The 16,804-nt window shown below is 42.8% G+C and overlaps 1 protein-coding gene across 2 annotated transcripts; it reads left to right on the forward strand.

The window, feature by feature from the left end:
* The first annotated feature begins 8,102 nt into the window (after window positions 1–8,102).
* arxa (aristaless related homeobox a) lies at window positions 8,103–15,116 on the forward strand. 2 transcript variants are annotated; one of them, XM_047023917.1, is made up of 5 exons: window positions 8,103–8,355; window positions 8,775–9,336; window positions 10,981–11,026; window positions 12,821–13,146; window positions 13,652–15,116. In XM_047023917.1, the coding sequence occupies exons 1-5, from the start codon at window positions 8,169–8,171 to the stop codon at window positions 13,911–13,913; spliced, it is 1,383 nt and encodes a 460-aa protein (XP_046879873.1). In that variant the 5' UTR covers window positions 8,103–8,168; the 3' UTR covers window positions 13,914–15,116. The 2 variants fall into 2 exon arrangements, with proteins under 2 accessions (XP_046879873.1, XP_046879874.1); XM_047023918.1 differs by having other exon boundaries at window positions 12,821–13,158; window positions 13,652–13,689.
* The last annotated feature ends 1,688 nt before the right edge of the window (window positions 15,117–16,804 follow it).

Consider the following 16,804-nt stretch of genomic DNA (forward strand, 5'->3'; position numbering starts at 1 on the left):
ATTAAAACATTGTACATGTACATTCTTGCACTTTTTGAGGTTCATGTTGTTTAATTGTAACTTGTTTAACTGCATGTTCTTATGGTTCTTCCCATTGGCACTTATTTGGTTTCCACAATGTATGCTTCATGTTTTGTCATCTCGTTGTTATGATCAGTGACCTATGCATTTGTGAAAAGCTCTCTCTTGGAAGTTGCTGTGGATAAAAGCGCCTGCTAAATGAATACATGTAAATACATAACTGATTATGTTTATGGATTATAATATAACTGGTGATTTGGATGGATTATAATATGCTGTGGAAGAAAGACAACACACAAATTCAGAGGCACACGCAGATACACACTCACACTCATTGCTTCACTTAACTCTGATTAGATTTGCAAGGACATCTCGTATACCCTCTCTCCGGTTTTTAAATTAAGTGCAACATCCCTCTGTCTCTCTCTCCCACACACTCCCACACACACACACACACACATTCTCTGTCTCTTTCTCTGCGTGAGTTGAGTCTCTCCTGAGCTATATCCCACTAATGTTATGCAAATGGTTTAATATGAAGATAAAGACTGTTGCAGCGCGTCGCACTCGCCAGGTTCATGCCCTCCAGTTTCCACAACGATAGTTCTAACAAGGAGGGCATTATTTGGGAGTCATTAAATGATGCCCTTGCTGACATGCACCCCCTCACCAGGCCCCCCTCCCTGGCCCGCATTGGCCATTAAAGCTCCTCACACCTACACTAATACACACTACAGCCAGCTTTTAGCACTGGCTCCCAGTTTCTTACACATCACAGTGTCACAGAATAGAAAATTACACTCTCTCCTCCCACAGAGAAAATTGCTTTGGAATTGCTTGGTTATAAAGATGTGCTTTGGGGATGGGGACGGGGGGATGGGGGGTAAGCATACAAAAAAAAACAGACACACACACAAACAAAATTACTTAAAGCGCTCAACGGACAATCCTTATACCTGGAGTTAATCAGAGGATTTACCAATTATTAAAGTCAGAGGAGATTTAGAGTGTGTGTGTGTGACTAAATGACTAAATGACTAAATGACTAAATGTGTGTGTGCGTGTATGTGTTTGCATGCTCATGCGTGCGTGTGAAACCAACTCATCAGTTGGACAGAAAGATGAAACGCTAGAGCAGAAACTGAAGGAGCATGAGGAGAGGACGTCAGGAGGAGGATTTGACGGAAAGTATAAAGGAGAAGAGGAAAGAGGAATGTGTCGGAGGGGTGAAAGAGAAGAAAAAAATGTGGGAAAAAACCCAAGATGCAGGAAAAGCATACGGGAAGGAAAGGAGGAGGATACACGTAGGAAGATGGAAAACAAACAAGAATAATAAGTTGCGATGAACTGCTACACCATGATCTCTAGGTAGAGGACTCATCACGCACGCGTCTGTTCTAACCCACTCCTCCTTGACACTGGGCCCTGCATCCAACAAAGAGGAACCATCTACTTCAGCTATGAGCTGATAGCAGTAGGTCCAGAAGATGGACTCGGTCTAGGTGTGTGTGTGTATGTGCATGCATGTCTGTGTATGTCATATGAGAGTGAGTACAGCTATGACTTCCTCTCAGCGGGGGTGGGTGTGGGCCTGGAGATGGTACAGGAATAAATCCAATATAGATTGCAGGGCTGCGCTGCCCCCCACTGGGGACCCTCAGACCTGCATCCCAGGATCTAAGTACTTTTCTCTCGTCAAATTGCCCCAAAAGGACCTTGGGCAGCCAGGCCACCACCCCCACACTGGGACTACCGAAGACCTAATGATGGTGTTGGGGACACACAGATACATATACTCACACACTAGTAGACACACACATTCACGTAAACACACTGTCCACACACTGCCTCTTCAGTCAGGACCAATTTAGACTCCCCTGTTCCCCTCAACGCTCACTTCACAGCTACTCATCCCACCTCACTCCTTAACTGCAGTCCCACCTGATAGAATACCAATACCCTGCACCATCTTAGTCTTCTCTCTCATGCACACAAAGTCCTAACACACTCTTATCACACCCTATACTCACCATCTATGGAGAAAACAAAACAGATACGATAACTTTGGAGCCCTGGATGGATAAGGCCTATGGAGAGAGAGAGGAGAGAGAGAGAGAGAGAGAGAGAGAGAGAGAGAGAGAGAGAGAGAGAGAGAGCAAAAGGGAGAGGAGGAATAGAATAACGTGGCATCACACAACGTTGCTCAGTTCCCCCATCACCACCACCACCGCCCACCCTTTTTTGGCTTAACGGAGAGACCCTAGGAGCTTCAGAAACATTACAGTGCCACCAAAAAACACCTGCCGGACTCCATTTTGTCTCTGGCCAGGGAGCTGATTCTATTTAAGATGAAGTGTCTGATGTCACTGTGCCAGACACTGTGATCAGGGTCCCAAGCTGGTGCGAGTCAACTACTTTTAAATGAGACATGGATACTCCACATGCATCTTTACCAACTCACTGGATTGAATATGTAGCGCTTCAATTTATAAAGTAGTTAAAAACATAGGCCATGAGAGAGCTTCACATAAATATTTACTGATCCAATTCCTTCCTTAACATGCTACCAAGGGAATTTGGGATATAATTTTCATGGCACTCTTAACCACCAGATAGTCATGAGCACAAATCAAAACAATGCAACATCCATCCACTATACTCATTATCCAGTTTATTCACACAGCAGAGCCAGAGAGAGTAAGTGAAAGGTTGCCAGTGAACCACCAGAAGAATCATACAAACAGGGCCACCATTGCACCAAAACACTGCATATTTTCTAGTATGAAAGTTTGGGATCCTCAGTGGGCCATTTTCTACAGGTTTTCATTAAGGTGAGTTACCTGTTATATTCACCAGGGTATTGAGTAAAAGCCTCACGGTAACTTCACTAACTCAATCAATTTGAGGGTCTTGATAACCACATAGGCTGTTTTGATCTCCCTGGAAAATTTTAACTGATTAGTATCAAAAATGAATTTTTTATTACATTAGGACAAGGGGATTTACATAAAACGCAGACAAGGTCAGATAGCAACGAGGTCCTTAATTTAGCTTAATCAACTTTCATTTGCATTGCGCTATTTGCGCTCGTTATTGCCACTAACTGAATAAATGGACTTCTTCAAATTCAAGGGGGGCATGCCCGTTTTGATAAGCTTGCAAGATAATTGATTTGAATACATTACTCTGATTATCTCATTACTAGGATGATTCTTATGGGATTTTTTCAACAGTGGCGCAGTTGAATTAAATGAAGGCCCGCAATCAATAAAAGGGCAAATGTACCAATGTACACAGGCCTGAACAGTCTCGTGCGGTCGACCCGTGGTTAAAGCTCACATTTTGTTGGTGACGATAGCAACGGCTCACAAGTGTTGCGAGCTCTTGATTCCTCTTGTGATCAAAGCAGTAATCAGTGGAGACAATGAGGCCGCGAAATTGCTGCTGCTGGCGTCCAAGACCTATCCACCTGCAGTGAATATAAGAGCGTGTTCCATGAATCGATAATAAATAGGTCTCTGTACACGCACTGCATCTGTGTAGCTTAATGGTGAAACGATGCGTAAAATTACACGTGTGTATTCAGTGTGACCATAGCCATCAACTGTTGATATATCCTGGCATAACCTTAAAAACAATTCGAGTCACATTTTGTGAAGATCAATTTTTGCGACGACGTAGGAAAGGGAAGAGCCATTGGGAAGTTTGCTCAGTTGTTAACGCTGATTTTGAAGGCAAAAAAGTATGCATTTTTATGATTTTGTCCTCTTTATTTTCTTTCAACTTACAACCTGTGTACATGCAGCTTCGTGCTAAATGACTAAACAAACTCAAAAATTAGAAGGTTATGTCTGACTATATGCAGGATGGCGTTATTGTAGAAAACATTATTTGCAAGTGTAAAAGGTAGAGCTGCTGTCCATGCACCTACTTTCAAGGCCTTGATGACGCCCTCATCAGATAATCTTATTTTTACTTAATCATTGAGTGGAATGAAGACTAATCTTGGGTTGAAATATTCAAGTCATCAATTATTTTCCTTACATAAGGGCAAATTATCGAGTCAGTTGAGCGAAATTAGAGCCCTTTGTTTTTTATCAGACCGCATTACCGTTGGAAATTACGGATGATGACTGCGTGCGCGATTGCCTTTGTTGTTCCGATCATCGCCTGTCGTTCTGAACTCGCGCTAACAAAGTCATTAAATTGACTCCCTCGCGCTCTCATTATGCGGGCTGTTAATAACCGCTAATTAACTTTGCTTACGCGCGCCTTAAAAGCCCCCTCCTCTCCTCTCTCTTTTTTCTGCTCGCCCTCTCAAGCAGAGCAGCATCCAATTATGTCACAGCGAAGGATGAAGACAAGTCACAGGCACCAAGTTCACGAGAGTGCCGGTGTTGCACTGATTTTCCGTTAACCGCTCAAACTGTCAGATTAAACCTAGCGCACAGGTGTCCAAATGTCACTCGTCTATCGTGAAGATTCAAATCAATCAATTATTCACTCAGCCAATTAGTCACACACATACGCGTGCGCACACACGCACGCACACTAACACACACACCTGCAGTTTTTCAGTGCGCTACCAAACTGAAGCGCCGGTTCTTGCTCTAGAATATTGCTACTGTCGGCCACCTAGCACAGCCTAAACATCGTTGAGGTGATGCAGATGTGGTTTGCTGACTTGTCCATACCAACTGAGAGCTAATATAAAAAAAATATAAATTAATGTTCTCAGTTGTCAGAGGTCGACAATATAAACACCGGTGTTAGACAGAGGTGTAACGATACACTCAGCTCACGATTCGATATGTACTGGATTCACAATACAATACGTATTTGTTGTATACGATATTTTAAACATTTTAAATGAAACTGAAATTAAATTAACAGATTTCAACAACATTCTTTGCTGTACATACAACTTAGTTAACTCAGTTCAAGCGATTTCTGTAAATCCAGAGAAATGCACATGTTATGCAAGTGCAGAGTAGGTTGTGTGCTGGTAGCTCAACCAAAAGGATAAAACAACATATTGTAAAAATATTGCCATACCTCTACGATACATATTGCAATATTTTTGCATTACGATATATTGTGCCACAATATATTGTTACAACCCTAGTGTTAGACTATACAGATTAATTACTTTCTATGTGAATATGCTCTGAGGAAAAGCAGTTTGTGCTTGAGTTATAAGGCCAGTTTGGACACACTGATGGTCCATGGTGTCATCGTTTGTTATCAGTGGTATTCAGTGGAAGGAGGGGGATAATCAATCCAGGAGATGGCGCCAGTTGAATGATTGAAAGGGGAAATGGTCGGATGAGTCCACCAACACGTGACCCACAAAATAAACACAAAAAATAACCAAACAATTTCAGTTTCAAACCTGATCATGCTACTTACTTAATTCAATTACTCAGACTCATCTTGTTTTATCTTACTGTTCAGAGTAGGCCTATAGATCTTTACAAGAGGCCACCTTGCCTCACGTGCTACAGGTGCTCCGCGGGCTCAAGGAGACTGTCCAAGGCTAGCTACACTTGCACAATGGCACGTGGCTACTGATCAACTCACTGGATTGAATTGTGTTGTCTCTGGGAGACCTAATCTTATGTAAGGGTGCAATTGAGTGCAACACATTGGCATGACCCATAGCTCATGCAAATAACAATGTAGGCTACACCTGCTTGGACACACAGACCAGAAGTGCCTGAACATACACTGAACGTAGGCTATATGTGTTCACAGAAAATTATCAGGTTAGAATGTTTTGAAAATACAACAGGCATGTGGCAACGGGTGAAGAGGACACAAACGAGAAGAGCGCGAGCCACGGGCACTGCCTCTTTCCACCAACTCTTCACCCGCATGTGGCGCGCTAAATAGACCAAAAATTGAAAATGTGAAAATTGCGCTTATTTTGTCCCTCGCTAATGTATGCGCGTAATTAGTGCATTTAAACAAAGCACGGATGTCCTGCTGGCTGAAATGGCGGCTGACATCTCGTTTTCCCGGGTTAATAACAGTGCGTGGATAAATGAATCAAAGTGTGGCCCCCAAATTACATAGCCACTTTAAATACCCGTCTGTATTACGCACGTCTGTTTGTGACCACGCAGGGGTAAAAAAGAAAAAAAAACATTTTATATTGTTATTATTCTCATGACAGTGTTGATCTGAGTGCAAAAGCGGGGTTCAGAACTTTCTGACACCCTAAACATGTGAATTAATTGTAAATAAGGACCATCGGTTAGGCCAAAGTCCCTCTCTTACATAAAAAAGTCAAATTAGGTGCACTCGCGCAAACAATAACGTGTTGTAATGTGTACAAAGATGGCAGCAACATTTTAAAAAGGGAATACGTTTAATTCCGTGTTGACTGTTACAGACAGTTAGGCAACCGTGCATAGGCCTTACCACTAAACTATTTTCTTTCACACAGGTCAGTGCACTTAGAATTCTAGCACGAGCTGATGTGAAACGAGTTATAAGACCATCACGTTTTAAAAGTTTGAAAATGTTCTGAACATATTTCTATTGTTATTTTTCATTTTTTGCAGCAGCAGCTCTGCAGACTTACTGAGCATGGACATAAAGGGGCAGAAGAAAGAGTAAATTGCAGCTTGTTGAAGTTTTGGGATTGAATTCTGAAAATGATCCTTTTAACAGTGATGGGTTTGGAGGCGAGGGTAGGGTCACGCCATTCTCAGCAGGTTAAATAGACTTTCATTTAAAATTACATTCTAGATCCATCTCCCCCTCTTCAGCGTGAGCCTGCTTGGTGTCCCGACTCAATGCGCGGCGTTTCATCATCAACCACCTTCACTTTTTAAGTCAATCATACGCGCGCGACCATTTGATCGCCTCGACAAATCCCAGAGACGAGGGAATTAGTGTGAGTGTGTGTGTGTGTGTTGGGTTGTGTGTGTGTGTGTGTGTCTGTGATAGTGAAGAAAAGAGAATGAAGGAGGGAACCTTTTTTATTTTGTTATGGGTATCAATTTAGACTTGCAGTGTAAACTTCCCGAACTGTCAGACTGCAGAAAGTGTTATCAAGAATCTTTAACGGTTTTGATCTTAAGGACTTGTGGGCTAACTTGAACCATAGTGGGATTCCCCACTGGGACAAATGTTTCAACATTGCACTAAAAGCATTGATTTAGGCTGCAACACACTGTTCATGTATTCTCAGTAGAATGGCACCATAGTTGTTACACAGTTATATTTTATGTAAAAAATGCAACCCTTATTAATGTTAACTGGACCTAATGTGTGACTGCAGTTTTTTTATTTGTAGTTATATTGATCCAATTTGTATTGAAGGAACACGTTAATCTCAGCAATGAGTGTTCTGAGTGATCCGCCACAGGCAAGGTTCCCAGCAAACCCCGGGCCAGACTTCTCTTCGAAATGTAGGCTAGTCCACATAAAAGGTTTAGGGTATATAATACAGCTGTAGACCATAGTCTTATAGCCTGAATAAGCTGTTTAAGAAGTCTAAATGTTTAGATTTAGGTTTAAAAAATGTTTACACACTGGATGGATGTTGTGTTAGGCTAGATGCTGTTGACATTTTTATAAATATGAGGTTATTCCTAATTTCCTATCATAGTGGTTGTGGTTTTGTTATATTCATATCAAGGAAGTTTTAATTTGGTGTTGCTTGTATTTAGTTTTAGGCCTACTTGCTTTAAATTCTGTAAAAAATATTTGCCTATAGCCAATATGTTAATTAATCCCCCAAAAATGTGTTGCAGTTCGGCAAAGCGAGTTCGGTCCACGAGATCAGAGCTCCATTTCAAGCTTTTGTCCGTTTCACTCAAATTATCTTTAAGGCAAAAATATATAAAGTCACTCTTTTCCTCCACACGGACCAATCAGGCGCGCGATAATACGTATAGATGAGAGCGCGCAGAGAGCAGAGCCCGAGCCAGCAAACAGTGTCTGTCATTAACGACAGTTGAGGGAGAAGAGGAACGATCTCAGACCGAGAGAGGGAGAGTGAGAGAGAGAGAGAGAGAGAGAGAGAGAGAGAGAGAGAGAGAGAGAGAGAGAGAGAGAGAGAGAGAGAGAGAGAGTGGGACAGTAAGCTAACACTTTGAACGCACGCTCTGTCGAATAAGACATCGCAACAGATCAAAATGAGTGGTCAGTTTGAGGAAGATTTCCACGATCGGGGCGAACGAAAGAGTAAATCGCCCACTCTACTTTCTTCGTATTGTATAGATAGTATACTGGGCCGTCGGAGTCCCTGCAAAGTAAGGCTGATAGGGGCGCAAAGTTTGACAACCCTGCCAAGCAGAGGGGAAATCAACAAGCCGACAGAAGGTAAGCTATCCTCCGCAAAACGGCTCTAGACACACTGTTATTTGTCAGTAGTCTAGCCTTCTCTGTGGGTAATTGTCAGCAAAATAACAGTTCACGGTAATCTAATGAAACTGGCATGATGAACAACAAACCATACTGTAAAGTTAGTTTAAGTTCATTTCAACTCTGGCATTAGGGTTATCAGGCTATTATTATTTAGGCTCACATTACCTTGTTCAACAGACTAGACCTTTTGATTTGTCGAACATAGTCATAGGTTTTGTCAATCTGCTCATAAATATATTTTCCAGTTGGAAATTGAAAAGTCTAGAAAATTGCCTTCGTTATTGACATTCAACCGTAGGATTTTCACTGCTGTTTAATTTATTTCTATGTACTCGCGCATTGCTCCAACATCTTTGCCCATTGGCATTTCATAGGTTCAACTAGAGATCCCCTGTCTCTCGACACCGACATGCACCTGCCACCTAAGCTGCGACGGCTATACGGGCCTGGGGGAAAGTACCTTCACGATCACGGGGAGAAGTTTGACAGGGAGCGGCTCCTGTTGGATCAAGCCTGTGATAGCCTCAAAATCAGCCAGGCGCCGCAGGTGAGCATCAGCCGCAGCAAATCCTACCGGGAGAATGCGTCCCTAAACCGGGGTGAGGGAGGCCAGAGCCCTGGAGAAGGGTCCGACGACGGCAGTCTGGGATTGGTGGAACTAGGCCCTTTGAAGTTCGAAGAGGATGCAGGAAAAGAGGATGAGGCGTGCGGGGACACATCAGGTCTCTCCCCCAAGGACGAAGAGAGGGAGAGCCACGCCGGGGATGGGGACGTGAGGGACGGGGAGGACAGCGTGTGTCTGTCCGCAGGCAGCGACTCGGAGGAAGGGATGCTGAAACGGAAGCAGAGAAGATACAGGACTACATTTACCAGTTACCAGCTTGAAGAACTAGAAAGAGCTTTCCAAAAGACGCACTATCCTGATGTGTTCACCAGGTAAGGAGCAAATTATTTTAGGAAAGGTGCGCATAAATATATAGCCTATAACCTACTTAAAATAAATTGTTTTTGTCTATTGGAATACGAGGAAGAGTTGACATGCATATCATATAAGCTTTTAGTAGCCTAGTAAGTTACCAAAACTGATTTAGCCTAATTAAAACTCAGCGAAAACATGTTGGCTATTGGTACGCCGCCGCCTTTTTATTTATTTTTTATAATTATTTACATGAATTGTATTATTGTAGTTATTAGGCCTATTATTATTATTATGCTTATATTGTTTTTAGTATTGGACGTAATAACGCATCTCAAACAAAGCATGGCATTTGCTTGAATGAATAGCCTATTGGCCTAGCCTATGAAACAATCAACCACCTGTGCACAACTGCAATAATCAGGCCAATAAGAATTGCATATTGGCCTGAGGTTATAGGGTATTTAATAACATGAATGACTATACTCTCTATAAATAGAGATTTGTGTTTGAGGCAATGCAATCCGGCGTAAACCCACACAATAATGTAATATGGTAGCACTTAAAGGATTGTGTTATGAATGTAGGCTAGGCTACCTTAGCATATTGTTCTGCGTGATATTGATATCACTGCCACAGGCCTAAAGAGAATTAGATGATAGGTCCCACGTCTTTGGTTGAATGCATTCAACCAAAATGTAGGCCTGCTTTTACGTTTACAGGGCTTTCCAAGCTCAAGGGTATAAGAGGCGCGCTCAAACACACCCACACAGACACGTTGACGCAATATCAGCTATCATTTATCTGACAAGAATGATGCCTAAATGGCTTAATATCTGTACTTCAATTCACATTTGTAAATGTTTAACAATATAGCCAATTATTTGGTTGTATGCTGCGCCATGCAAGGATGTCTGCTATTTCAAGAAATTGCAGTAAATGTTGCCAGTAGCAGAATATTATTCCAATTACAATAGGCACATTATTAATTGCCTGTACTATCAAATGGCAGATACCTACATTATGATTATAGCCTGTGATATTATATTATTTAATTAAATAGGATAAAATTCAGGTAAGAAATAGGATTCCAAGTTTCTGATCAAGGATGTGGCTGTAAGATAATACAGCATTGACAGACACATTGGTCGGATGTGTGCCTGCATACGTCTGCAGGCACAGAATGTTCAACTTCAAACTAGGTTACAGGCCTCACCTCGAACGGGACGGATTACATGATAGGTTACTTCACATGTTGGCTTCTTGGATTTATTTTTTAGAGTTTATTAAAACAAATCTAATAATAATAAACTCAAATAAAAAATAAACATGGCACGTACGGCGAATTGCAGTTTGTCTGGATCTGCATGGGCCTAAATTTTCTGTAAAATGTTGACACAATTTGTGTCAGTAGCCTATTGTTTTGAACAAGTAAATGATGGCTATAGCATGTACGGGAGACAATAATTGATCATCAGTGGTCTATTCTGATTACCCTCCAACCACTGAGAAAATAGCCTAATCAAACTCGGTTTGACGGTTTTCCGTCTTGAAAGAAAAAAACTTATGGTTGTCTATTGTTGACGGTGAAGAGGAGACAAAAAACTAAACATCGAAAAGCATCGAGTAACTCAAATTGACCCGTAACCCTTTTTCCTTTTCAGAGAGGAACTCGCAATGCGTCTGGATCTCACTGAGGCACGCGTTCAAGTAAGTAACCTCTATTTACGTGTTGCTAAATGTTGACCTATATGTTTTTCGTTTTGTTGCACACTTGCCCAGATGGAAGCGGATTATAGCCGCATATCATTGCAGTTTCCAGGTTGATTGATTGTTCTCTTTAGTAGGCCTAGGAATTTCTACACATATACTTATTTCTGACTATGGCATCTCCAAGCGAATTATTTGCGTGGACCTACAAAACTGTTTCCAAATAGGGCCTACACTATATTTTCAACCATATAGGCCTATTTTCTTTATTAATAACTGTGATACACAAATTAAAATTAAACAGAAGCTAGATCGTCTTGCAATTTACAGCCTATAGTTCCTTCATTAAACCAATTTTACAGGTACCGGTTGTTTGTGAGGGCTTTGCCTAATGCAAACCAATTGCACAGAATTGAGGCGGCTAGAGAGGGCTATTTGAGACAATGATGTATTACTCTAAAATGTGTTAAATGGCCCCAATTGCTGCGCAGGGAAGGACCTTCCTGTTATTGAAAGTTATTACATGCGATTGGGGACATTTTAGTGGCAATTAAGCGAACGCAGACGATTCATAAAAGCTCACTTAGAGCAAGAGCAAACACGGGCTATTTCTGGAATATGCTGGTGTTTGAATTCCCATCACTGGGCAAAGTGGGGAGAGAGAAAAAATTGAGAGGGAGGGAGAGAGGGAGAGAGGGAGAGAGGGAGTGAGAGAGAGAGAGAGATAGAGAGAGGAAGACAGTGAGAATGAAAGAGTGACGGGGAGTGGATAGATATAGGGTGGCGGGATAATGCTATTTGATTTCCCATTATGTGATTGCAATAGACCTGCATTGATCCGATGCTTTGCACTTGGAGCGAATGAGGGACCATTAAAAGTGTTTGCGTCGCCCCCTCCCTTCCCCTCCGTTGAGAGCGTGTCGTGCATGTCGAAGCCCCGGGCTCATAACCAAAGAGACCGTTCAAACACGGTGGAAGCTCCGGGGTTATGGCCGATGTAAAACAACAGATGTCTCTTTGGGGACCGTAGGTGAACAAATCACTTAAGGGGCGCCATCAGGAGGTGATAAAAACTCATAAATTCCCGAGGGGCCATGTAATGCTAAACAGCTTTGGGAATGACTTGCGTGTGTGCCACTGTCGATCAAACACACCCATTCAATCACTTTCTTATGTTGACATTTTCCCATTGTCAGAGCCCGTATTTCAGCAGCGCAAACTGAGCACAGTGGATGCGTGGGAAAGTTAAATACACTTTAGTGTAGGCCCACTGGTTCTACATTTTAAAGAATTTAATTTAAAGCGCATTAATTGTTATTGGACTCTGTTCTGCGGTTATTTTCTCAATCTTTTGTTAACACGACTCTTAATTATCACGCCCCACCCCCGATCTTGGTCTGCTAGAACCGGATTTTAATTAGCAAACTTAGACTAACGGACCGTGAGTGCGCGGGGTTTGGTGCGATAGTAATTACTGTTGACTTTCCGCCTATTTGCCACCTTCTGAACCATGGAGCGACGGGCTCTGAGATTTCTTTCATGCAGACATTGGCAGAATAGCATTTAGAGCCATCTGACAAGAGCCCTAGTGGAAATAACCCATACCTTAATGATGAATCACTGTAAGGTCCAAATGTTATCATATGATCAACCATTTTCAGGATTATAAAATATGAAGGGGTAATATTGAAACTTTCATACTATAAATTAGTCATTTTTCCCTTTCACTCTCTCCAGTCATGTTCCTTCAAATCTTCCCCCTCTCTGACCTCCAACCTTCCTCCTATTCCTCAGGTGTGGTTTCAGAACCGCCGGGCCAAGTGGAGGAAGCGAGAGAAGGCCGGGGTCCAGGCCCACCCCTCAGGGCTGCCCTTCCACAGTCCCCTGGCTGCAGCCCACCCTCTCAGCCACTACATGGAGGGGGGCCCCTTCCCCCCCCACCCCCACCCCGCCTTGGAGTCTGCCTGGACTGCCGCCGCTGCTGCCGCCGCCTTCCCGGGGCTGGCTCCACCCCACAATGGTTCGGCCCCGCCCCTGGCCACACCCCTGGGCCTGGGCACCTTCCTGGGTACAGCGGCCATGTTCCGCCACCCGGCATTCATCGGACCCACCTTCGGCAGGTGAGCGCCTAGGTACCTCCACCCTGACAATTATGATGCAACTTCCCCTATGTGTGTGTGTTGGGGGGGGGGATTATCTATACATTTTGGATATGTTTTGTTCTATTACACTCTGTGTGCGTGTATGCTAATGAGAATCATTGTGTTAGCTAGCTCCTCAGTCACACTGTCACTTTGCCTGTCAGTGTCACTAATTAGGCCCCAGTCTCATGCTGCAGCCCCCAAGCTGTGAGGGGAGGTCTGGAGCCAGAATCCACCCCCTCCTCCTTCACTGGAAACCCTGGGCATCCCCCTTCTTGTGATATTCATCTGCTCTGATAACGCTTGGATAGAAATAGCATAGATACAGCATTTTAATCGCTGTCACCATATGTTTGACACACTTGTAACAGGAATAATATGTTTGAATCTTCCCAGTGTATTTTGTCAATCGTATTTTAAATATTTCATGTCTTTATAATTCTCTCTTTTTTGTTTTCATCCATCCATTCATCTTTTTCCTCAGGCTGTTCTCCAGTATGGGTCCACTGACCAGCGCTTCCACCACCGCCGCACTCCTCCGTCAGCCAGCACCGCCAGTGGAGAGCCCCTCCCACCCCGCCCCGGTGCTGTCTGACCCTTCCTCCTCCTCCCCCTCTTCTTCGGCCGCAGCAGACCGCAGGGCGTCCAGCATCGCCGCTCTGCGACTCAAGGCTAAGGAACACTCAGCTCAGCTCACTCAGCTCAACATCCTGCCAACTGGAGCTCCAGGCAAGGAGGTGTGCTGAGGCGCGCTCTTACCCGAGCAGGGGCCCTCTCTCCTGGGCTTACAGTCCAATCCCTGCCCCCTCATACCTCTGGAGCAGTTTGCTTACACTGACATCCCTCACCTTCCATACCTCAAAAGCGCCCCTTCCCCACCCCCCCAACAAAAAGCACGACCAAATTCAAAGAGAACTGGCTAACTGGACCGCTGTGTGGGTGCACACGAACATACCACTATCAATTATAATCCACTAACCACACCACCAAACACAGCGCTACTTCCTGGTTCACTAGTTTCACATCCTGCTTGTGTTAATCCTGCTGTGCGATGCTGCATCCACAGACTAACTCGGATCAACCACACCTGCTGCTCCCGCTAGAAGGATAATGGTACTTGAAAATTAAGGCCAGAACCACACACACACACAAAAGAGGATGGACGGAAGATCATGAGAAGAACAAGAACTGGCAGGAAATGGATTCTGTTGAACCTGGACAACATCATGCAGTGCTCAGAACCTTGCCCCTTGATCCATGCTGATCATGCTGGAATGATAGTACGGATCATGAACCCACTTGTCAATAGGTTGCCATGCCAAAGGAAATAGTCAATACACCTTCCATAGACTTCTCTGCAGCCTGGTCCAATATAACCGGCATCTAGTTTGTTTTCTGTTGGCACCAGACACGTGAGCAAGAGTCTCCATTTGAAATGCAGTTTGCAGTAGTGGTTTCAATAAAGGGATCATGAGCCAAACAAATACCACTCAATGTCATATTGGCCAACGGAGTTCATTTGATTCCAGGACAAACAATGTGAAGTTAGGTTGTACCAGACACCTATGGTTGCACTGTGGGAGACGATACTGTTAATACCATTGTACATTTTTGGGAAAAGGCAAAAAATGATAATTTTCAGAACAGAGTCCTGTATATTTTAAGGAGACTCTGTTTTGAGCAGTTGCACTTGGTGTAGTGTCTTATGAATGTTGCCCTGTGTAGAATTTCACCTGTGTTAATGAAATATTAGGTTTTAGATCATTATTTATGTCAAACCTGTGTCCCAAGGGATTGAGTGAAGGACAGGAGTTATTTGTGATTGTACATTTCTGGTTTAGTATTGAAGAGGAGAACATATTTGAATAAATGACGCTGATAAAATGAATTATCTTTTATTATTTCCAACCATCATATAATTGAAATAGGTCTGAACCAGAAATCAAACCTGTAAAATAGAACTATAGAAATATTAATAAAATTGTTATAAAAGAACTGATGTTTTCTGTCTTCAATAATATAAGTTACATTGAAAATGTTAGCATTACATGGATAGTAATCTTTCAAATTAAATCGATTTAAATTATTTTATTCAAATGTAATTTGATATTCAACAATTTTAATGTATAGGATTATTTAGCATCTACTGGGCTAAATCCTGTAAAATTTAGATGAGAAAAATGCATTCCCTTGCATTTCAATTAACAATTGTCCTTTGGAAATGCTAGATTTCATTGCGTCTAAAATGCAGGACAATGAAAGAAAAAAAGTTGAGAGCCAAACCGCTCAAAAATTCAAAGGTATTTAGCAATCGGCTCGATGGCCATCTTGAATAAATGAAAGAGAAAATGAATTAGGAGGCTAATGGCAAATAATTCAGTGCCGCTGCGTGCGTCTGGTCTCTTCAGTTCAGTTGACAAAATAAAGACCCATATATTCATGAGGTAATCCCTACATGTGAACGAGCTACAAAGGCGAGGGTTTTCAATTAGAGCGTCCACTTTATCCGCGCTCCTTCACGAAACTCGCTTTAACATCCTTTAAAGGCCCTAAATTGGTCTTAACATCTGTAATACCATGTCGATGGAAGCGGGTTCCTTTGTCATTAATGAAGTAACAAACCACTTTATCAAAGTCTTTCTCTGGAGTCCCCCATAGTCTCCCCATCTTCCACCTCCCTCGGTTAATTCCCAAATCCCCTCCTCTGAATCTCACGCGCGAAGCAGCCCTATTACAGCAATCAATGCGCGCCTTTCAGTGAAGTCATTCTCGCTCGTTTGACCCGTTCATGGTACCGCACCAAATCGCGTGAAATTACCCAGTGAATTAATTTAGCAGGGTCTACTCATTTATTGGTTGCTTCGGTGAAAAACCTTTCAGTAGTCTTGTTTTATCAGCCTTCCTCCTAATCTCCGTATTCATTCTAATGCTGCTAACAAGCATTACATTTCAACAGAAATATTTTAGGCCTATGGGATGGATGGAAGTGCAGTTGGATAAAGTGTGACTGTGTGTGTGTGTGTGTGTGTGTGTGTGGGGGGGGGGGGGGGGCGTAATATATACATTTTGGGTACGTTTTGTTCTAATACATATTAAGCCTGTATACGCCTCTTCTCTTGTGAATGACATTGGCCTAACAGACCAACTCAATCTGACATGTCATGCATGACAAACTGAACTCTGATCTACAGTTATGCAAAGAGAGAAAGAAAACAATTTTCTCTTGTGGACCAAAATCCTCAGCGCAACATGAACTCTGAGTGTTTGAAATCTCTTTCTATAAAAACTATCAGAGCATGTTTTCTGTATAGGGCCACATGTTTTTATGAGATTGTCCAGGGCGCTTTAATCTTATTGTGAATATAACTAATGAATAGCAAACCAATTTGTCCCTAATATCTCGGGAATGCCGGGCACGATCCGGGAGGCGGATGACCTGCTGCGCGCCAGGCTTAAACTTCTTTCCAGGGCAAAAAAGAGGCGAGAAAATTGAAATGGTGTCGTCCAAGCAATAATAAAAGCACATTCATAGACATTGCACGGGAAATTGAATATTTTGAACATTTGTTCCTTCCCGGAATTGCCATATGGTCATTGCCTCAGACGCCATATGCGTGAGTTGGATAATACATGTTGT

The sequence above is a fragment of the Hypomesus transpacificus genome, chromosome 8 (assembly GCF_021917145.1).
Source record: "Hypomesus transpacificus isolate Combined female chromosome 8, fHypTra1, whole genome shotgun sequence".
NCBI classification, from domain to species: domain Eukaryota; kingdom Metazoa; phylum Chordata; class Actinopteri; order Osmeriformes; family Osmeridae; genus Hypomesus; species Hypomesus transpacificus.